Here is a 22069-nt window from a genome sequence, read left to right as displayed (position 1 = left end):
GAAACTTTTTGACAATTCCGGAAAGTGTCAACATAACCTCTACTCCTACCCGTGCAGCAGGAGCATGTCCTTTGAAACAGCGAAAAAACCACAAAATTCAGTGTCAGGGAAGGTTCTCCTTGCCATAACAGGTACTTTGGTTATTCTTTTATATTGTGCATTAGTTTAATTGATAAATCATTGTGTTTCAGGTGGTTTGGGAGTCGCTATAACATGCATATCGATACCCTTCGTATCACCAGCTTTCCGGAAAATCTGTCTGCCCTATGTTCCGGCTACTCCTGCCCAAATCAGGAATGTCTTGAGTGCTCTCCACAGAGCTGATGGGGTGGCAAAAGCCCCTAGGAACCTTCTACTGGATATTGGATCAGGAGACGGAAGAATAGTTATAGGTAAAGCAATTCTCTATGGATTGAAATCTTTCTTGTGGAGGATTAAGAAGATTATTAGAGCTCTTGTGAACCTGGGAAGGAATATAAGGAGATCAGGACGTCTCCAAAGATTCTTTGGCCAAAAAGGAAGCAATTACTAGAGCTCCTAGGACACAAGAAAATCAATGCTACAGGCATTTTCCAGAGTTAAAATATATTTTTTGGTATTCAAGCCGTCTTATTTAAATTAATTAAATTATTATTCAAAAAAGAAATTGAACATAAGGAACATAAGTGACTAATGGAGGCTCTGACGATCACTTAAAAATTTCCAGGGAGCATTTGATGGGGTCAGAAAAATATTCCAAATTGATTGCATTTTTGTTACCGTATAATTTCTAACTTTTATTACAAATAAATCCTGAAGAACTTCAGTCTTATACGGGCCTCAGACCTAAGGATTAGCCATCTGGCTTAACTCCTGTAAGATTTTTTTAAAAAATTATTGTTTATAGCTCCGGCACACCTTTTAGTTCAAGAAAATTTCATGAAATCAAAATTCACGTTTTTTTCTTTCTCACACGTTTTGCATTATAACTATCTCATTTTTTCGCACTTCAAATTTGATCGAGCTAAATTGAATTTGTTGTGATGTTTAAAAGAAGAAGAGTGCGAAAGAATGAGATGAACATATGAAAAATGTGTGAGAAAGAAAGGGATTCCAATTTCGACTTCATGAAATTTTTCTGATCTAAAAGGTGTGCCAGAGCCAAGCATTGGATTAGAGGCCTTAATGGCGTCTACTATAGTAGAATTTCTTTTTAAATGCCTTTTTTAAAAAATTCTGACGTTTCTGCCTATAAGGATAGGGGAAATTTTCTTTAAAAATGCATTTTTTAAAAGAAACCTGAGAAAAAATTAAATTAAAAATGAAATGTAAGGTAATAAAATTTTCTACCAAATCTCTATAAAACAAAATTTTAGACAGATTTAGTTTTCAAAATATCTTTGGTTGAAGTTGACAAAAAGTTCGATTTTTCCATGTTTTCCGACAAATATGAAACTAAAGCGCCTGTAGTGTCAGTTTCATAAAGATAAACCTTATTTGTTCTAGAGAATTGCCGGACATGTAAAAGAGAACCACTATTTTTTATGAAGAAATAAAACGATCCAGCCCAATCGAAGATAAAGGCACTTAAGTACGAAAAAATGGATTTGTCCAGATTTCAGGTGCAAAAACAAAATAAAGTCAAAATATGATGATAATAACATGAGAACCTAAGGACAAAATCTCTGTTGCATAGTGACATTTATCTTGAAAACGGCTTGATGAATTTTTATTTTAGGTTTACTAAAAACGCTTCAAAACGGTCTCAAGTAGAGCTGCAATAGGTATCAAAAATTACAAAATGGTAATTTGGCAGTTAACATAAAACGAGGAATATAAAAAAAAACACTACGGTTTTCATTGGCACTTATTGGTAAAATGAACAGCAATTAAATCAAATTTGACCAGCAAGAAATAATTTCGGTCAGTTTTACGTAACTCAAACTTAATGGCTCCAGCACACCTTTTAGATCAGGAAAATTTCATGAAATCGAAATTCGCATCTCTTTCTATCTCAAAACTATTTATATGTCTATCTCACTTTTTCGAATTCTTCTTATTTTAAACATCACAACAAATTTGATTTAATTCAATCGAATTTGCAGTGAAAAAGATTGAGATAGACATATGCAAACCGTGTGAGAAAGAAAGAGATGTGAATTTTGATTTAATGAAATATAATCTAAAAAATGTGCCGCAGCTATAACTATTTTGATGGTAAAATTGGAATCTGATCCATCCCACAACTCCCTCGAGTTAAATTCGGAGAGGATCTTCAGCACCAACTGGTTTGAGGGTTAGAGCGTTTCATAGAAATAAGGAATTAGATTAGTGGTTTCGACTATCGACTGCATTAACGATTGTAGAATGGTCCGTTACAATTTACAATTTGGATAGCATAAATTTAATTCGATCACTTCTTAATTTTAATTTAGCACTTTAAAAGTGAGAAAAATCGATTTATTAGCTTATAGCGCTGGCACACCTTTTCAATTTAGTTAAACCCAATCGATTGAAATTTTAACTTTCACTTTTTCAAATTGAAATGAGATAGTTGTCTCTTTCTGTCAAATGTAAATCAAAACTAAAATTAAAAATGAAATTTCAATTTGCATTTAACAGAAAGAGACAACTAATCTAATTTCAATTTGAAAGAGTAAAAGGTTATATTTCAATCCATTGAAATTCACGTAATTGAAAATATGTGCCAGCGCCATTGGGAAAAAAATAATGTGGAAAAGATTTAACTTTTTCACTGACCAAAATTTATTATTTTATTAAAAAACATTTTTATGTCTCTGGCATAACTTTTAGATCAGAAAAATTTCGTGAAACCAAAATTAGCATCCCTTTCTTTCTCATATGTTTTATCTACGTCTATTACACTTTTTCGCTTTCAAAATTAGATTGAACCAAATTGAATTTGTTATGACGGTTAAAGGAAGAAAAAGAGTCCGAAAGATTGGAATAGACATTATGCAAAGCTTTTAGGTAAGAAAGGGATGTGAAGTTCGATTACATTGAATTTTCCTGATCTAAAAGGTGTACCAGAGCTATTACTGCTTAAATTTGATACTTCCCTAAACATATTTATTTTTGGCTCCAGCACTCCTTTCAAATCGGGAAAATTTCATGAAATCGAAATTGATGTCCCATTCTTTCCTAAACGCTTTGCATGTCCCACCTAGTCTTTCATACTCTTCTTTTTCATTTTTTAAAAATCACAACAAATTCAATTTAGTTTAATCCAAATTTTGAGTGCAAAAGAATGGGATAGAAATATGAAAAACGTGTTTGAAGACGAAAAGTATGTGAATTTTGATTTCATAAAATTTTTCTGAACTAAATGGCATGCGAAAGGTAACGGTCTCGGCACAGCTTTTAGATCAGGAAAATTTCACGAAATCAAAATTCACATCCCTTTCATTCTCAAATGTTTTACGTAAGGTCGATCCTGCTCTGTTTTGGACTCTTCTTCTTCTTCTTAACGTCACAAGAAATTCGATTTGACTTCTAACCAATTTAAGCCAAATTGAATTTGCCCAAATTTTTTTCGGACTGAAAATAGCGATTCTTCTAAATTTTCTACCGATATGCTAAACATTTTTTTTTAAATTACTTGTATAGTAAAATTGTTCTACAAATCGGTTATTATTAAAATAGGGTAAGTGTGCCAAATTTTCAGCATAGTTGCATGCAAGCGCCAAAGTCTCAAGTTTGAAATGCAATATCTTTAATAGAAATTGATTTTTTTTATTCCTTCTACTTAAGGAGTGTTGCTTAGAACCTTGTAGACCGTTTATCGTCCTTATTTACTCTAAAATCATCATTCTTAATACAGTCGAGTTCCTCAAATTTGAACGACGACGGTTGAATTCAAAGTGCAAAATTTGAGGTTATGTGAAGAAAGTTTTGCATATGGAATCTGAATCAGAATCATTTTCCTTTACTGTTTCCTCAATATTATCGTATTATATTAACTTCCGCAACAAATTCCATTTATTTCACAATAAATTAATTTAATATAATTCTCCTAAAGTTTTTTCTTAATTTAGGGAAAGTGCATTTTACATGAATTTCGTTACGTTTTTGAAAATATTGTTCAAATTTGAGGAGTAGAAAATGTCATCTATACCCCCAAATGTTCAAATTTGAGGAACTCTACTGTACATTTTAAAATGAACAAAAATGTAGACATAGCTTTGGCGCCCTATTTCGGCCACCTTCATTCTCATAGTTCTTGCCCTTCAGAAATTCTTCCAATATCTTTTTCCCGTAATCTCGTTTGTCGAAGCTACATTTTTTGTTATTCTTTTGCATTGTATAATCTCTAGAGTACGTAAAATCTAAAAGTTAATGGAAATTCGAGGAACAAAAAAGGTGGCCGAAATTGCAAGCTGGCCGGAATTTGGCACACTTACCCTATACTGAGCATAAAATATTTATTTCCTGAAATAATTGGACAGCAATTACCTGATTTGCAGCTGCTGCGCAGAACGGGTACAAATCCCATGGAGTCGAGCTCAATCGTTGGCTAGTGCATTATTCAAGACTCTCAGCTGCAAGATCAGGCGTCTGGAGTGACGTGAAGTTCTTCAAGAAGGATCTCTGGCGTTTCAATATCTCCCCGTACAGTCACATCGTCATCTTCGGAGTGGACTGCATGATGGAGCAATTAGAGAAGAAAATCTTAGCCGAAAGCCAAGAAAAGTGCACAGTAGTTGCCTGTAGATTCCCCTTTCCAACCCTCCAGCCCATCCATACCATTGATGCTGGAATCGACAGCGTCTGGACATATTCAATAGACCGGCAGATGACTAGAACATGTAGCAATGTTCAGTGATTTTAATTTGTTAATTTTTCTCAAAAAAATGTAAGATCACAATGCAAAGAAATTGACTTTTTTTAAAAAAAGAAATGACTGAGGAGTAAAATGCTCAAGAGAAATGGGCTAAAAATTAAAAGAGAGTATATAGATAATTTTAATGAGAATAAAAATGGGAGAGGAGGATAAATGCTGCGTGGTTGTTAGAAATTCCTGCCCAGATAGATGCGCATGTTGTCCTGGAGGATCTCAGAGAAGCCCAATTTTGTGTAGAACTGATGCATGTAGCGATCTGTGCGATTGATGCAGACATGAACCCCAAAGGAGCCATTTGACCGGAATGCCGCCAGGAGAACTGTCACGAGCCTCTTGGCCACCGAAGGATCCTGCGTAAGTTGCTCCTTCAGCACACAGCACGTCATTATCGATGGATAGGTGCTGAGGACATCTTGTGGGCAGTCGTACTTGAAATTGTGGAAGTGATTGATGGAATCCTTGGCCGTTGGTGTCAAATCCGGTGAATCTAGCAGTTCGATTTTATATTTGAGCGACATTGCTGGCAGCCAGCACATCTGCTGATTCTTGTAGAACACCTTGGCATCCAAAGCACCGCAGATGTACCCAATCATTCCCACTGAGCCATACTCCATCACCATACAAAATTCCGGATTGATGGTGATGAAGGGGCCCACTAAACGATCCGCCGGGATGCCCTGCAAGTGCTCCGGGAAGAGGTCTGAGCAGTCTGAGCCATCGCGGCAGGTCTTGTGGCAGATGGAATACACTGCCTCCTCATCCGTGTACACATAGGGACGAACGGTGCAGAAATTGGATGAAGGAGCGTCAGGGAGTTTGTACAGGAACAAATCATTGCCCGAATCCACCGGAAGGAGCCTCTGCACAATTCAAAAAAGAATCACATGCAAATATTCAATAAAGAAATTAAATAAATATTAAAAGATAATTATCTTATTCATCTATTATTTTTTAAAGAAAATACTTTATTGAGCTTATAGGGGTAAGTGGGGCAATTTTGAATTGGGGCAGCTTTGAAATTAGGCTTTTTTTCTCCTATTTTTAAATTGAATTAACTCTTTCGCGTCCCACTTTTATTCAGCAGATGAATTCATGCAAAATTGAGTTTTTCCTAATGCTTTATGATCAAATATAATAGTTCAGAGAGGAAAAAAATTTTCCATTGCGTGAAAACTCGGAAAAACCCCGGGTCATATATGACCCTGTTGTCCTCAAGGGAAGTGTATTTACCATTTTCAAAATCTATATCACGGGCTTCTTAAGAGTTTTTTTTGCTTGAAGTTACTAATTTGGCCAAAACCATGGCAAACTGGATTGTCTTGATGAACACTGTACTCCTAGTGTTCAAGGAATCTTCCTGGTAATCCCTTGAACAGTCACTGTCACAATATTTTGAGTGGTATTTGGCAAAAATAAACTTATCCACATATTTATTCACACACAATACAATTGCACAATATGAGACGCTTGCAGAATACTCTAAAATATTGCAAAATATGTTATAATTCATCAGATATAAGATGAAATGTCCAGGAGCAAGATGTCCCACCTGCATTTCACAAAGAAAAACAATGTCCCAACTACATTTCGCTGCAAGTTTGGGACGAAAACACTATTACCCTTGGGGACTATAGGGTCATATATGACCCGGAAAATTCTACACGCTTTTCTGGAAAATTGAGAGTAATTTATTATATCAAAATATGCAATATACAATCTTTGGATATTCTATTTTGTATTTCTAAAGAACTTTTTGCTGAAAAAAATAAATGAATATAAAAAATTTTGAAAAAGAAAAGTAATTTCACAAAGTTCGAAATTAATGATTTTTGATCTCAAATATTTTCTTTTCCTGAATATCTGGAGTCTTGAGAAAATTAGCCAAGAATCTTACATCCTTCTATTATGATGTCGTGCACAAACCGATAGATTTCAATTAATGTAAATAGTCAAAAGAAATTGTTTTTTCCCCGGGTCATATATCACCCTAATGACGCGAAAGAGTTAAGCATTATAATGCCCAACGCACAATAACTTTTGTTTAGTAAACATGTTTTTGACATTTCAATGAGAGTGAATGAAACATAGATCTAGTCATCTCGCTCATTCTCATGGTAAATTTTGAAAACATGTTTACAAACAAAAGTTATTGTGTGCTGGTCATAATGATGTACTTTAATGACCAGTGCACAATAACTTTTGTTTGTAAACATATTTTCAAAAATTCCTATGAGAATGAGTGAGATGATTAGATATAGATTGACCTTACTGCTTTTCTCTCCTTTATTTTCCTTACTTTTTTTTAACGTTTCGGAGGCTTGTTTTCTCCTTCCTCAGGTCTACAAAACATTTAACAATTAATCTTAAAATATTCCAACAAAACTAATTCTTACATGGAAACTATTGGGGGGGAAATTGTTTGGCGGGAATCCTCTTACAGTGGGCACAGTAAGAATTAGTTTTGTTGGAATATTTTAAGATCCGTAATTGTTAAATGTTTTGTAGACCTGAGGAAGGAGGAAACAAGCCTCCGAAACGTTAAAAAAGTAAGGAAAATAAAGGAGAGAAAAGCAGTAAGGTCAATCCGTGTCTTTTTCATCGCTTGCAATCCAAAGTGACCGAATTTTCCCAACTAGATCTATAGATTTCATTCACTGTCATTGAAATGTCAAAAACATGTTTACAAAACAAAAGTTGTTGTGCGTTGTGCATAAGGATTATGGAGCTAAATAATATCGTAGCAAGGACCAGTTTCATTCAAAAATATTGAGAAAAGCCAAATTTCATAGCTGCCCCAATTCAAATATGCCCCACTTTCCTCTATTCGGAAAATTTGATGTCAAGTAGGGGAAGAGCGGGACAGTTTCAGGTAGAAGGGGAAAAATGAGACTAAACGTCTCTAGTTAATATTGAATTGACTTGTACGGAGATCATCATCGAAGACTGGAAATCAATATCTCTCAATAGAGAACAGTGTACAGTGTACAGATAAAAAAAAAGATTTCGAGAAAAAAAATTACGGGTACTTAACCGATTCATGACCAATTGAAATCGATGTAGCCGCATTGAACATTTCAAGACCTTTCCAAAATAACCAAATTTTACCAAATCGTTTAAAAGGTTTGAAAAATAAGCTCTCGAAACTTGAACTTGGCCTTTATTAAATTAAAAATTTCGAATTTTCCGGTCACAAACGAATATCACGACAAAACGAACACGTATAGGAGCCATTTTCGAGAAAACCCAACACTGAGTGAGAGAAATCCGAAAAAGTTAAAAAAACATTTCGGAAATGTTTATTTTACCCTGCAGTATTGATCCGAAATCGGTGTAAATATTATGCTTTTTAGGTGCATTAAGGGTTAAAGTTACCCTTTTTCATGTTAATTTTACCCTCAAAATGGTGTAAAATTAACATTAAAAAATGTTGATATATTTTTACACCTAAAAAGTGTTAATATTATGAGGAAAAAAAGTTAATCATACCCCCATTTTTTCTCAGTGAATAAACAGAGTTTTGCAGAGTAATGTTAATGAACATGGGCTGTGGTCAACAAAAAAAAAAACGTCTGGAAATATTTTTTTTAATGGAAGGTCACCGAAAACCGGAAGTTAATATCTCTTACCGTTAAATGTGCTTCAATTGTAAGATACCCCACTTCTCTCTTATTAGTAAATTATTTAAGCTCAAAAGTTAAGAATTTTCAAATTCTCGCATTTTTATTTATTTTATTTTTATCTTTTTGCAATATTTTTAAGCGAAAGCATCTTGGAACTAGAACCTCAATAATTATATAAAAAATATTTTTAGTATCAGCCAAAATCGGAAAAAGACAAAAGCCCGAATGGGTCAAAATCCCGAAAGCAAAAATCCCGAAAAGCCAAAATTCCGAATGGGCTAAAAGTTCTAAAAGTCAAAATCTCGATTGGTCAAAATCTTTAAAGAGGCGAAATTATGCAGAGGATAATATAGAGAATAATTTTCCAAAACACAGAAAATTTCCCTTTGCTTCCAGCAACCGCGGCTGCAATCGTATCGTGGGAGTACCCATAATACTTTCGAGAATTCAGGATTTTGGTCCTTTCGAAATTTTATCTTTGGGAGTTAGGCTTTCGAAATTTTGGCTCTAGGATTTTGGCTTTCGAGATTTCGGAATTCGATATTTTGGCGTTCGATATTTTGGCGTTCGGGATTTTGACATTCAGGATTTTCTCTTTGCGGACTTAGACGTTCAGAATTTTTAAGAAATTACGTTTAGGAATTTTGGCGTTCGGGATTTAGATTTTTGAGATTATGGCTCTTTTTTCGGCGTTGAACATTTTCGTTTTGGGATCTTGGACGTTCAAGATTTTGACTTTCGCAATTTTGGATTTGGAGATTTGGGCGTTCGGAATTTTGACTTTCGAAATTTTGATTTTCCGGATTTTGACGTTCGAAATTTTGGCGTTCGAAATTTTGGCTTTCGAGATTTTGGCATTCAGGATTTTGGCTTTGGAGACTTAGACGTTCAGAATTTTTAGGAAATTACGTTTAGGAATTTTGGCGTTCGGGATTAAGGCTTTCGAGATTATGGCTCTTTTTCTCGGCGTTGAAGATTTTGGTTTTGGGATTTTGGACGTTCAAGATTTTGATTTTCGCAATTTTAGCTTTGGGGAATTTTGACTTTCGAAATTTTGATTTTCCGGATTTTGGAGTTCGAAATTTTGGCGTTCGAAATTTTGGCTTTCGAGATTTTGGCATTCAGGATTTTGGCTTTGGGGACTTAGACGTTCGAGATCTTTGCGTTAAGAATTTTGGCGTTCGGAATTTCGGCTTTCGAGATTACGGCTGTCGGAATTCTGGCGTTCAAGATTTTGGCTCTGGGATTTTGGGCATTCAAGATTTTGACTTTGGTATCTTGGGCCTTCCAGATTTTGGCGTTCATGATTTTGTCTTTCAGGTCTTGGGTGTTCGAGATTATGACTTTTAAGATTTTGGCTTTCTGTATTTTGGCTTTAGCGACTTGGACGTTTAGGATTTTTGCTCTCGCAATTTTGACTTTCGGGATTTTGGCGTTGGGCATTTGAGAATTCGGGATTTTGGCTTTCGCAATTTTGATTTTCGGAATTTTGGCGTTAGTGATTTTAATTTTCAAGATTTTACCTTTCGAGATTTTCGCGTAAGGGATTTTGGATTTCGGGATTTTGGTTTTAAAAAGGATTTGGGCGTTCGTGATTTAGGCATTCATAATTTTGGTTTTCGGGATTTTGGCGCTCGAAATTTTGGCTTTCGAGATTTTTTCTCAATCAATAATTAGGAAATTATTCAAAATTAAAATTCAACCGCAACAGTAGTTCCAAATTACAAATTCATCTGTTAAAAAAAAAACTTTAACTTCTTTAAAATTTATTAACTTACAATTTTAGCCTTGGACCTAGACTAATATATTCTTTGACATTTTTTGTGTTAATTTACTATTTAAAATCTTTGATTTAATATTGAAATTTCTGTGTATACCGAAATTTGCATAGCTCTTGAAAGTGTTTCCGATGGTATGTTGTATGTGCTAAAATTGGATGTTGTACAAGCTGATGGGTTTTGGCCGTGGTTAAATTTATGGATAACAACTAAATAATTTTACTCTTCAATTTGAAAGAGGAATATTATCTTCAATCTGTCCTTATAACGACTTTTTAAGTTTAAAAATTATTCTAAAATCTAGAAAGTTTCTTTCAATTGGGACGAGTTCAAATTTGTTTAAAAGATCTTTGTATTCTGCAAATGAATTTGAATCGGTTTCAAAAGCTTCCACCGATTGAACCCATCAATATTCTTTATGGAAGGAATCTCTGTGATCACAAGAAAATCACCAAGAAAAAATATTTTTATAAAATTCTTTAACTTACCTGAAGATCGGCAGTAAGTCCACCTCTAAATACCCACGGCTCCTGTTCACCGGACATAAACGTATCCTTCCAGCCTTTACTGAACCCTAAAAAAAACAAAAATCCCCATGAATTGCTGAAATTGAAAGGAAAAGCATCAATTGTTGAGATAACATACACGTATAGCTGCCTTGTGTGTACGAATTGATATTGGACGGAAAATGGGCGAGAGCCAGCCATTTGACGAAGGCATTGAGAAGCGCCACAATCCCCGCAATGTCCCACACGTACGAATACAGATCATAGACAATCTCCTTATTGACACAGACACTGAATTTCTTGGCCAGCACCAGAATTGAGTGACACAGCAGACCAAATTTCTCACTCCGTTGCATCCATTCCTGCACTTCAGGTTTCAAATTGGCGTCCGGAGGTGGCTTCTTGGGGGCACCCAGAAGTACGCTAGAGTTACTCTTTAACCAATGGAACTCATTGAGTATCACGAGACCTTTGCTTCCGTGCTCAAATGGCAAGTAGAACAGATCACAGAGAAGGCTCAGATCCTCATTAGTCAGCTCTTTGGACACATCCTCACCAATGTCGGTATTCGAGTTGAGGGATCCATCCGACGTCTCTACGTGCATACTTCCGGAACTCGTCTGGACAAAAATTGCATGAACAATTTGAGGAAAACGTCCTGAAATCCTGAAAACAGAATCCAAAACTCACCGAGACACTCTCAGACATCACAACGTCCTCCGAGGAACTCTTCTGCTTCGGCGATGAAGACAAGACGCTACTGCCACATTCCATTGGTTCCGTTGTGCTGTGCGGTGAGGGATTCTCATCGGCAATGGCCATCACTTCAGTTCCGGCCTCAGTCTCTGATGCACCAGGCGCCGAAGGGATCTTACCATCAGCCACAGAGTCAACTTTATCAGTCAGTTCGTCCTTTTCAGTGATGTCCTCTTCGATTGGCTCATTGATCTGCACTTTCGAATCGAGCTCCTTGTCCTCGACCACAGAGTCTGGAAAGCATTTTTATTTGATCGAAATGCCGAATGCAACGAATTAATCTGATTTCATTAGCTCCAAAGGCCAAACGATGAGAAATATTCACTTGGGGTTTTTTTTAGGACATCCACATAGTTGGAGTTAAAAACTCAATTTATCATATTACTCCTCCTTAGTGACTAGCAACAGGATTTAATGGCATTTCGACAGATAATAAACTTCCAAAGTGAGCTCTTTTCTAAAATAACTTTAGACCACGCCCCTCTAAAAAATTATGGCCAACTAAATTTACAATTTAGTTCGGGAAAGGATTGAGAGGATTGAGACCAAAAATTCTTAGTTCCTACCTTATAAATAATAATGCAAAACAAAACTATGCTGTGTTTTCAGTGATGAAGGATATTCAAATTTGATGGAACTTGTTGTAAATAATTATAACTGGGGCGTGGCCTATTTTTAAAACGACGACATTCTTCAAACTTTATTAAAGATTTAGTTGGCAGCAGTGGCTTTTAATAATTAGAAATCCGAAATAAATGTTTCGCGAAACCTTGAAAACCTAAAAAAAAATGGTCTTGCAAAACCTGAGAAACCTGCAAAACGTTTCGCAATATTCGAGAAATCCAAAAATGTTTTGGAAAATACAAGAAGTACAATTTTTTTCTTTTGAAGATGTTAAGATAAAGCATTTATTCCTCCTGTTTTTCCTTTCCTACATCCTTCCATACATATTTTTTCCTCACAATTCTTCCTTTCCTTCTCCCTGATCCCCTACTTCCTTCCTTCTTGTGTCCAACGATTGGGGGCGACGGGCTATGCCCATCCAGCCCCTGCGCTTCCCGATGGAGCGCTCCCTCCGGTGGTCGGGCTTTGGGGAATTGGGAGAGGTTGGTCAGGCTGTAGAGGCACTTGAGGTGGTGATGGTGGAGGAAGTTGTCTTCCCGGATTGCCGGTATGCACTGGCTGGTGGCTGGAGGCTCTGGTGGCGATGGGCGAGTGGGCTGGAGTTGGCCGGTGATGTGGAGGCGATGACGGTCCGTGGCAAAAGAGAGAGATTCCTCGTTTTTTCTTCGCCAGCTCTCCGATTTCCCTCCAACTTTTCTCTCAATGCAGCGCCCTCGTCGCCTCAACAAGGATTTAATTCCACAACTTCCACAGCTCTCCAGACATTCAAATTCAAAAATTGCGCGATCGCAACAAAGAAACCCGAAAACCAGAAACTTTTATCAATAAAAATAGGAATCACTCCTTGGTCCTAGCCTTTCAAAACAATTATGAGATGGTAATAACGATGAAATGAATACTATTTCCTGTTTTCTATCCTATCCAAGGGATAACTCACTCCCATTTTCTCTGTCAAGAGTTTCTGGTTTCTCGATTTTCACGATGCAAAGATTGGGTTTCTAGGGCTTCGCGATGTATTTGTTTTCGGTTTCTTGAGTTTCTCAAAACAATTCTTGGGTCACTCGGATTTTGAGATACAGAAAAAACGAAACTGCAAAAAATGGGTTTCTCGAGATTCGAAATACAGAAATTGGGTTTTTGGGGTTTCACGATGCAATTTTGGGTTTTTCTATGCAAAGAATGGGTTTCTCGGATTTCGCAAAGCGTTTCTCGGACAATTGACAAGGGTTTCTCAATACTAATTACCCCTTGATTTTAACGATTAATTAACATATAATTAAAATTCATTTTAAAACAAGTGGCAGTTGCCGGACATTTAATTGTCTATAATTATTATTAATTGGGGGTGATTCGGGTAAGTTAGTCCGCTAGAGAATGTTTATCTGTGGGGGGGGGGGTCACCGAAGACCGGAAGTCAATATCTCTTACCGTTTAGCAACCAGGATGGCAAAGCTTCCCAGGCTTAGCGGAATGCTCGATCTCGTGACTTGGATACTATACCGCAAAAGTACTTTCGCATCATTTACCGTTTACCAGTTCTCAACCGATTGGAATCGATTCATAAATCTCTCAAAAGATCCCCCAAACTACTTTTAAAAGTAATAGGATTGATTTTCAGATAAATTTTTTATCGGTTATGAACCGGTTCATTACCGATACAAAACAGATTGGAACCGGTTGAGTTTTGTAGGAAATTCCAAGACCTTTCCAACGACCCCAAACATGGCCCCATTTCCTTGATAAATGCTCTCTTTAGTGTCTTTTTAACCTTTGATCTTGCAAAACCGTTATTAAGAATAATTCAACGGTATTTTCGCATATGGACTGACTAAATGTTCGCCTGGGTAATCTCTAAAACATTTCCAAAAATGAAAAAAAAAATCGCACGACGGATTTTCGAGCAATCCAAAAAAAAATGGCCTAATTTTCACCCGAATTGTTTAATTAATTAATTAAAAGGTTAATGATTCTTTTAAAACCCTCTTCTTGGACAATATTTTCAACTTCAAGCTGATTTTGTTGTGATTTATAAACAAATTTAATTCGACAATAATTTTATATGGACCAGAAAAATTTGCGAAAAGGGATATAAGGCAGAGGTCCTTTTTTTGCTGCTGTCCAAAAACGAAATATAGGCCACGCCCTCTTTAGAAGAAATTCGTGATTTTAGAGATATTTTTGATTATTCAACACTTAAAGGTTTTCTGTAATAACGGTGCTATTTGCAGGAAACTTTAACTCTTTCGTCTCTTTTGGAACTCTGAGTACCCAAAGAAGCATATGAATATTCCATGAAAAACAATGTTTTTTTAATTATTTAGAGCTGATAAAAAAATCCGATTCTTGTGGATGATTACAAACTATAAGGATGTCCAAATGTAAGATATTTTTTGTAGGACCACAATTAATTCCTAAGCTTAGATATTTTTGATTAAAAAATGGTGAATTTGGCTTGCAGCATATGTTGCGGTCCGGAAAGAGTTAAAGTAATTGGCACAATTAAAAAAATAATAATTTAAAAAATATTTTGTGGGCGAAGCCTTCTTTGGCTCCGAGCAAAGAAAAGCAAGCGAAGAAAAAAAATTTATAAATTATAATTTTGCATACATTTTGCCCTACCTGGGTTCTCCTTGATGTTCATGACGGGCGCCGGGATGCAGGGCACGGGAATCTTCTCTGGGATTGATAAATTCGATACAATCGGATTGGGGATGGTCTCATTGGTGACAATCTTCTTGGCTGACACCAGAGAATTCATGACGACATTGGGCAGAGGCTGAATTGTCTCTGAGCCCGTGACTGTGCTACAGACTTCCGCCAATGCCTGCAGCTGAGTCGTATTCACCTCCGGCACCTTCATTGACTGCGTACACGTGACCGTAGCCGTGGTGGGAGTGGTCAGACTCATGCACGTGTTCACCGACGGGATGATTGGGATGATGGGCATGACCATTGTTACGGGTGGATGGGGTTTGGTGATTGGACCCCAGGCCTCTTTCACCAATTGAAATTCCGGCAGCCAATCACGTATGGCATTCCTGAGTGCCTCACGCGGATGGTAAATGTTCTTGGGCAGGCAATTCGGTGTCATTTCCTCCCCAAAACCACCCTGATCACCTTCAGTCTCTAATTTGATGTCCGCTGATATTGCATCTGAGGGAGAATTGGATTGAAGAAGTTGGGAGGAAGAAATTGGGGATTTCCGGAGGGAAAACTTACTGTCAATATTGGCCTCAGTTGTACACTTAGACCAGTGAGCAAGAGTATGAATGGCCACGGTGTTGGCATGAAATTCACAATTGGGATTAGTTAGGACACCCTTCAGCAAGGGAATCAACTTGGGAGATCTCCCGGAATACGGTCCAAGGAAGAGGCGTTTGCTGCAGTAGTCATTGGCATGGAGATTGTCCCAGATGACCGGTGGTCTCCGTAGCACTTCCGTGATCTCCTGTATGCCCTCAACTGTGAGAAATTTTGACACTACCCTTGGACCTGTCCACAGAATCTCAATATCCTGCGCCAATTTACTGCCCACCGTGTTCAAATACTCAGATCTCGTGACACAGGGCACTGCCCTGGAGCTACAGTACTGGGTGGGACAAAAGAGGAACCTAGGACAATTGAGATGATTAAAAATCTCATTGGTGACAGAAACTTGGGCATGAGCAAAACTCTGAAACATCTCCTTATCGGCTTTTGTCATTTCCGGCTCGATATCATCAAACAGAAGGGCAAATGCTTCACATCCAAACTGAGATACCTGCTCCAGTTTCCTCTTGAGTGTCGCCGTCTCCTTGGCATTGCTGTAGGTCATGTCCAGGCCCGGAGACAATGCATAGTAGAAATTAATTTCATGCTCCTTGGCAGCTGCTATGAGGCTAGTCAAATGATCAGCCTCTTCCACCGTATACAATTCCCTCCAATACGCCCTATGCTTGTAGTCATCCTTTGGGGCATACACATACGAGTTCATACCCCATTTCTTCAGCCTGCAAACAATCCCCAAGTGCCCCCAAATAAGCAAAATAAAATCAATTGCACAACATCCCAAAAGTTCTTACTTGGCAAAGAGATCCTTCCTCTGCTCCGTTGTCCATGGACGCCCATAGAATCCTGCAAATAACCCAAATCAGTCACTCTGCTAATCCTCTGGCCATGGAACCACCCGAACCACCCCAAAATCACCTTCAACAACCCCACAAATGAATTGTTTCTCATTTTTCATGTTGGAATTCCTATCAACCGGCGAATCATTGGCCATAATTTTCTACACACCACTCCTTTTCACCTCTCCTTGGTATTTACACACAATTGCAGCTTTTGCACACAATATCTTCACATATTCCAGCTAATTAGAATAAGCAAGTGAGACTATTTTGCTGATTGTTTTTATTCTACAGCACCTTTGGCCAAAAACCTCCGAGGAAAATTCCATGAAATGTCGCAATGACGTTGTCAACAATTTCCCGGATAGCCATGAAGATAGCTTCGAACTCGCCATGGCCAAAAAGGCCAAAAAGGCCAAAAAGTCTCCAAAGTCTCCAAGGGTGATTTCGGAAAATCACGGAAATTTCCATGATATCACAAAGTTTCTCACTTAATCCCTATTAAAATTGATCCAGTGTGCTTCGATTAATTAAAAGAAGTCAGTCCTTTGGTAAGTCATATGTATTTTTTACCATTTTCATTGTTAAGAAAACTACTCCGGAAATAGTGGAGACTATCTCTGGAAACCTTGCAGGTATGAACAAGTTTTTGAAAACTTGAATATTTCCTTGAAAAATTGGAAAGATTTCATTGTATCGTCAGTTAAATCAGCATTTGTCGTAAATTCATTTTTGCGATTTTGAGATATATAGGGAAGTGTACCACGGATCGGAATGTTAAGAGACGTGCTCCATATTAAGTTGAATATGAGTTCCAAAACATTATTTGGTATTTTTTTACATACCAATTGATGTATTAGTGATCCATTTAATTATTTTCGTGTATTAACACTTTTGCTAATTACGGAAATTAATAATATATGTATAGGTGTAATTGTAAGGATGAAATGTGTTCCGCGGACCGGAAGGTACTTAATCAGGTGTTCCACGGATCGGAAGGGGGTGAGCCACGGATCGGCAGACGTTTTTGATGAGGATTCTCCTGCTTTCTTGGCATGTAAATCACCTCACAAGACTTCATTGAAGCTTTTTTGTCATCCTTACACTGTACTGTGTATTCACATGATACAATTTCTAAAATTGTTAAAGTTAATAAAACTTTCACTGATAAATTGTTCATTCACAAGAAAATCATCTAATAATGGCTGTGAAGATGACAGCTGAGCGCGCTGGAGAGGGAAAATCTAATATATATATAATTAAAGTTTAAGATGAAAAATGTCAGTTGTGAATTTTCAGAAGAAAATCATTCATTTTCCAAGGACTGTATACTAACACTACTATCACACTATCATATACTAACACCAAAAAAATCGCCTTGGTGTTATCTCTGGCTCGTCCAACTAGCTCCCATACAATTTTTCCCATTCTCCTTTATATCCTTTGTTCTCATACAATTATTATGTCTATAAATTTCTTTAGCATGTATATTCTACTTTGCTATTTTAACTTATAAACATAAACTATTATTTGTGGTTGCTAAAAACCGGTTAGTTAAATTTTAATTACAAGAAATATGAACTAAGAAATTTATAACAAACGATGAACACAGTTCACACTATTAGAATCGCACTGATAAACTTTTGCTTCATTGAAGTATTTTTACTGAAAGTTTACTCTAATGAAGTCAATTGAGCCCATACTTTGTGTTTTTTTTTATTATAATGATTAAAACCAAGATCACAACAATCCAGGAAAAAACTGAAAGAAAGCGCTATTATAGCGTGTAACGCTAACCACATTCTTAGAAATAAGGCTGTTTAGCAACGAGCTTTACATTAAAAATTCCAAATGTTCATTATCTCTCCTAGATTGTCTATAATTCTAATTAATTTAGAATGTCGCATTCTATGATACTTTTTCATAAAAAAACGAAAGAAGTAAAAAAAAAAAGAATTTCCGAAGGTTAGTTCATGCGACAATTATGAATCTTTATCAATATAATACTTCAGGCAATTATTTTAGTTAAAAAGAGAAAAATCTTAAACGGATATTTGGATTTCAGATATTTATGTAATATTTAAAATATTGGGCACTCAATGGGTCAAGTCTCAAGTGGTAGAGCACTCGCTCTATGATGCAAATGTTCCGGGTTCGAATCCCCTTTAGGACACCAGGAACTTTTCTAGCGTTAAAGGTGTTCGGTTTGCATCCAGTGACTCATCACTGCACTCTTGATTCCACGGGCATGGGCCTGACAACCTCATCCCGTACAAGAAAAAATAATAATGCATGTCTAGAAATCCCATTGCCGGAAGGCCTTGTTCCTTCATGGAATGCTGTGCCAGCATTATTATTATTATTTAAAATTATGACTTTTGTTTGTTACGTACAAAGTTGCTCAAGCGGCTTCTGAGCCAACTGATAGTTCCTATTGGTTCAAATTCACTTTTTGGTGATCGTTTAGTTAGTTTAATTAGTTTTGATTTTTTTGGTACGAGGATTATGCGTATATTTAGGAAAAAAATGCGTGAATGACTTTGTGCATACAGAAAAAATGGATACCCGCAAGAGATGAATTTTGAATTAATTACAGAACGCCGTACTATATGTAAAATATTGTTAGCACCAATTTCTCGAGTTATTTTCAGCTGTTCATAAGAAATGCATTACTAATTTAAAGCCTTAAAAAATTGTATGCATTTAGGGGTATTTCAAAAATGATTTGACAAATTTTCTCACAATTGTAGGGAAACAAACACAAGCGTGTTTCCATTTTCTCATTTTATATTTCAAATTTTAAAATTTCTTTAGATATTTTTTACCCTTACGAAAAAGAAAGTACGGATTTTGCGATTGATACACATCAAATTGTTTGAAATACAACGATTTTTTTGTTTACATTGAAAATTTGTGGAGTGAATCCTGACCTGACTGAATCGATATTGTCTCTAAACATGTGTAGTCAGTGTCCAAAAAAGTTGCAGTGAGAAAGAATTACAGATAGACCACATTTGCTTTAACAAAAAGACCTAAAATTGGAACAATATGTCAACAAAATTTTTAAAATTCAACTGTCTCACGGATTTTTTTTAATGTCACCCGGAAAAAGAGTCCACAGATTAGCAAAAGTCTACTGTACTCCTAAAAAGTTGTAAAATTACAAAAAAATGTCTTGATATATTTCTATATCTAAATGAGGAATGATAGTTGAATCTATTCTTTTTTTGCTTGGTGTTCAAAAAGAGAAAACAGCTAAATAATATGGAATTTTATCAAGTTATGTTTAATGTGAAATTATTTTAACCCTTTGAGGACGATTGGAACACCGGTGTCCCATAAAGACAATAATTTTTCCTGAATACCTAAAGTTATTGTTTTCTTATGTTTGTACATAATTGTAAAGTAGAAGGTTGAAGGAATCTAGAATATTTTTTGCAAGTCTCTAGCTATTTGCTATTGTAGTAAATTTTTAAGCTAAAAAACGACGAATTTTTAACTACTCAAATTCATAATTGATTTTATTTATTTTTTTATACCTTCAATTTTTTTTTAAGCAAAACCTTTTTGGCAATAAAAACTACAATACTCATACGTAATATTTTTCATTAGAAAGAAAATTATTATTCATTGGTATTGTCAGAAAAATTACTTAAATTTTTGTGCTATTTTTGTCTCTATCGTTCGTAGAAGCATAAAATTCACCGAATCAGACTCTGTTGGATTTTCCAAGATTAGATGTAAGACGTATCATTGATTATATTTTCCAGTTTAATTTTTATTGTTGATTTTCAGTCCGTAAAAAGTGTCTCGTCGTTAAAAGGTTTAAAGTATAATAGCATAATATTTATCTAATAAAAGTATTTGGGAAAACCCTATTTTTTACATTAAAAAATAAATAATAATAAAATTTGTTAATATGAAATTATAACTTACGACATTTGCTGACGAAAGCAACCACAAATTGTTACAGGTGGAATTTTTCAGAACTTGGGAATTTTTCATGAAATTTTGCAGTTTACTCAGTTGACAGCATGAATCCGTGGCTGGAATCTGAGTCGCACAAAAACAGTGATTTCACAACGGAGATCGGCTTCGAAGATAACTTCCAACCAGCCAGTGAACGTCTCCCAGACTCCCAGGAGTACCTCGACAGATTAGGTTGGTCAAATTCACATTTTTTCTGCTCAAAAACACATTCCCAACTTTTGAGGTTTTTTTTGCAGAATCCAAATTGAGACGCATTAAGAAGGATCCCAGTGTCCTCAGGCAGTTGGCTGAGAAGCGTGAAGCTTGCTTGCAGAGTCTCCTTGTTGACTGTGACAGTGGTGTCCAGGAAAATCGAGAAATTGATCTCAATCTCGACGCTCCAGTGTCTAACACGGATTTCCGGCCAGCTCAGGAGATTGCTAGGTTTTTGCATCCTGAACAGGCTCTGTCGGTGGGAGAGGTGGTGCATCTGGTGAAGCACGATCATTTGCAGGTGGAGAGTGAGGAGGAGGAGCAGCCGAAGGAGGCCGAGGCGGAAACTTCTGACGGGAGTCGCTAAATCTTGGGTAAAGAATGAGTTCCTTGGCGGTGGATCTCAATAGGGTGGGATTTTTGTTGGTCACTGGGGCTTCTAGGGGCATTGGTCAGACTATGGCTGTTGAATGTGCCAAAGAATTGAAGCCAGGTAGTTTGGTTCTTCTCCTAGCCCGATCAGCTGCCGGTTTGGAGGAGACTCGTGCTCAAATCTTGCGAGAGAATGATCGAGTGACCATTGTTACGGCTTCGGTGGATCTCACGGAACCCTCAAAGGAGGAACTGGAGGGAATTATTGGGAAATCTCTTGCCAATAGCTCAAAGGAGTCTTTTGAATTTGCCCTGGCCATTCACAATGTTGGTACCTTGGGGGATGTGACTAAGTGGGCAGGTGATCTGGATACTCAAGGCATCTGGAGGGAGCACTTTGCCATGAATGTCTTCTCTGTGGCTCTCCTTAATTGTGTTTTCCTGGCGACCTTCGAGAAGCATCAGAAAGTTGTTGTTAATGTCACTTCCAAGGCTGCCCTTGAACCCTTTTCCAGCATGTCTCTCTACTGTAGCTCTCGTGCTGCCCGGGAGATGTACTTCCGTTGCCTGGCGGCGGAGAATCCTTCCATTGTCGTGCTTAACTATTCTCCGGGACCCGTTGACACGGACATGGCAGAGGAAATCCGTACAAATTCCATCGATGCTCAATTGAAAAGCACCATGACGAATCTCTTCACGGATGGGAAGCTAGTGACTCGTTCCCAGACCACCAAGAAGTTCCTTCAGGTGCTGAAGGAGGGAAACTTCACTTCTGGAGCCCATGTTGATTTTTACGATTAATTCCGGAATTCCGGAGGGAACAAAAATCATTCCAATCTTTGTAGAAACTTCCTTTTGTTTTTGTAGAATACACGGCATTTTCCTAGCTCAAAGACGATGTCTTTTAATTTTCCAATTTTTCCAGAAACATCCCCATGGAATCCGCCTTTGGTCAAACCTTCATGTTCCTCACAAAACTCGCCTGGAACAGTCGCACAACTCTTCCCCTTCTCATCACAGCCATCTTCCTGGCCATGGATTTCAGGATGCAAGTTGAATTGGATCTCCATCTTGAGAATGACGTAAGGAATCCCTCATTGCTAATCCAGCCCATTCCCTTCTTCTAATCTGCTTCCTTTTCCCACAGAATGATGACTCAATTGAAGGCCTGGGGGATGATGATGATGATCAAGACAGTGAATCCGAGGATTATTACTACGACAGTGATAGTGAAAGTGAAGATTTTGAGGAAGAAAATCGGCATATCCAAATCCAATAAGACTTC

General features: G+C 37.0%; 5 protein-coding genes across 7 annotated transcripts; 4 read left to right on the top strand and 1 right to left on the bottom strand.

The window, feature by feature from the left end:
- Positions 1–7: 7 nt before the first annotated feature.
- On the top strand, positions 8–4994 carry LOC129799697 (ATP synthase subunit C lysine N-methyltransferase). Its single transcript, XM_055843851.1, has 3 exons — positions 8–131; positions 192–392; positions 4464–4994. The coding sequence occupies exons 1-3, from the start codon at positions 65–67 to the stop codon at positions 4820–4822; spliced, it is 627 nt and encodes a 208-aa protein (XP_055699826.1). The 5' UTR covers positions 8–64; the 3' UTR covers positions 4823–4994.
- On the bottom strand, positions 4794–16596 carry LOC129799688 (protein O-GlcNAcase). Of its 2 annotated transcripts, none has more exons than XM_055843820.1 (8): positions 16310–16596; positions 16186–16237; positions 15344–16113; positions 14732–15277; positions 11435–11733; positions 10884–11364; positions 10727–10812; positions 4794–5700 (listed from the first exon to the last, which is right to left on the bottom strand). In XM_055843820.1, exons 1-8 carry the CDS (start codon positions 16383–16385, stop codon positions 5008–5010), a joined length of 3003 nt encoding a protein of 1000 aa, XP_055699795.1. In that variant the 5' UTR covers positions 16386–16596; the 3' UTR covers positions 4794–5007. The 2 variants fall into 2 exon arrangements, with proteins under 2 accessions (XP_055699795.1, XP_055699796.1); XM_055843821.1 differs by having other exon boundaries at positions 14744–15277.
- Positions 16597–20228: 3632 nt separating this feature from the next.
- On the top strand, positions 20229–21774 carry LOC129799698 (uncharacterized). 2 transcript variants are annotated; one of them, XM_055843854.1, is made up of 3 exons: positions 20229–20391; positions 20457–20786; positions 21710–21774. In XM_055843854.1, exons 1-2 carry the CDS (start codon positions 20265–20267, stop codon positions 20777–20779), a joined length of 450 nt encoding a protein of 149 aa, XP_055699829.1. In that variant the 5' UTR covers positions 20229–20264; the 3' UTR covers positions 20780–20786; positions 21710–21774. The 2 variants fall into 2 exon arrangements, with proteins under 2 accessions (XP_055699829.1, XP_055699828.1); XM_055843853.1 differs by lacking the exon at positions 21710–21774 and having other exon boundaries at positions 20457–21677.
- LOC129799696 (sepiapterin reductase-like) lies at positions 20794–21677 on the top strand. The gene has a single exon (XM_055843850.1). It carries the CDS (start codon positions 20794–20796, stop codon positions 21583–21585), a length of 792 nt encoding a protein of 263 aa, XP_055699825.1. The 3' UTR covers positions 21586–21677.
- Positions 21720–22063, top strand: LOC129809906 (uncharacterized). Its single transcript, XM_055860087.1, has 2 exons — positions 21720–21866; positions 21932–22063. Exons 1-2 carry the CDS (start codon positions 21720–21722, stop codon positions 22061–22063), a joined length of 279 nt encoding a protein of 92 aa, XP_055716062.1.
- Positions 22064–22069: the final 6 nt, after the last annotated feature.

The sequence above is a fragment of the Phlebotomus papatasi genome, chromosome 1 (genome assembly GCF_024763615.1).
Source record: "Phlebotomus papatasi isolate M1 chromosome 1, Ppap_2.1, whole genome shotgun sequence".
In the NCBI taxonomy this organism is placed as follows: domain Eukaryota; kingdom Metazoa; phylum Arthropoda; class Insecta; order Diptera; family Psychodidae; genus Phlebotomus; species Phlebotomus papatasi.
The sequence above is the reverse complement of the archived record's forward strand: the minus strand, read 5'-3'. Positions and strand labels throughout refer to the sequence as shown.

Bases quoted from the DNA above. Each gene is read 5' to 3' on its own strand.
- LOC129799697 (XM_055843851.1), top strand. From the start codon at position 65: ATGTCCTTTGAAACAGCGAAAAAACCACAAAATTCAGTGTCAGGGAAG. The intron at 132-191 runs GTACTTTGGTTA...ATTGTGTTTCAG, and splicing joins GGTTCTCCTTGCCATAACAG to GTGGTTTGGGAGTCGCTATA. The intron at 393-4,463 runs GTAAAGCAATTC...CCTGATTTGCAG, and splicing joins AGACGGAAGAATAGTTATAG to CTGCTGCGCAGAACGGGTAC.
- LOC129799688 (XM_055843820.1), bottom strand. From the start codon at position 16,385: ATGGCCAATGATTCGCCGGTTGATAGGAATTCCAACATGAAAAATGAG. The intron at 11,734-14,731 runs GTATGCAAAATT...AATGCTTTCCAG, and splicing joins GAACCCAGGTAGGGCAAAAT to ACTCTGTGGTCGAGGACAAG. The intron at 10,813-10,883 runs GTATGTTATCTC...TGTTTTTTTTAG, and splicing joins CACACAAGGCAGCTATACGT to GGTTCAGTAAAGGCTGGAAG.
- LOC129799698 (XM_055843854.1), top strand. From the start codon at position 20,265: ATGAATCCGTGGCTGGAATCTGAGTCGCACAAAAACAGTGATTTCACA. The intron at 20,392-20,456 runs GTTGGTCAAATT...TTTTTTTTGCAG, and splicing joins GGAGTACCTCGACAGATTAG to AATCCAAATTGAGACGCATT.
- LOC129799696 (XM_055843850.1), top strand. From the start codon at position 20,794: ATGAGTTCCTTGGCGGTGGATCTCAATAGGGTGGGATTTTTGTTGGTC.
- LOC129809906 (XM_055860087.1), top strand. From the start codon at position 21,720: ATGGAATCCGCCTTTGGTCAAACCTTCATGTTCCTCACAAAACTCGCC. The intron at 21,867-21,931 runs GTAAGGAATCCC...CTTTTCCCACAG, and splicing joins ATCTCCATCTTGAGAATGAC to AATGATGACTCAATTGAAGG.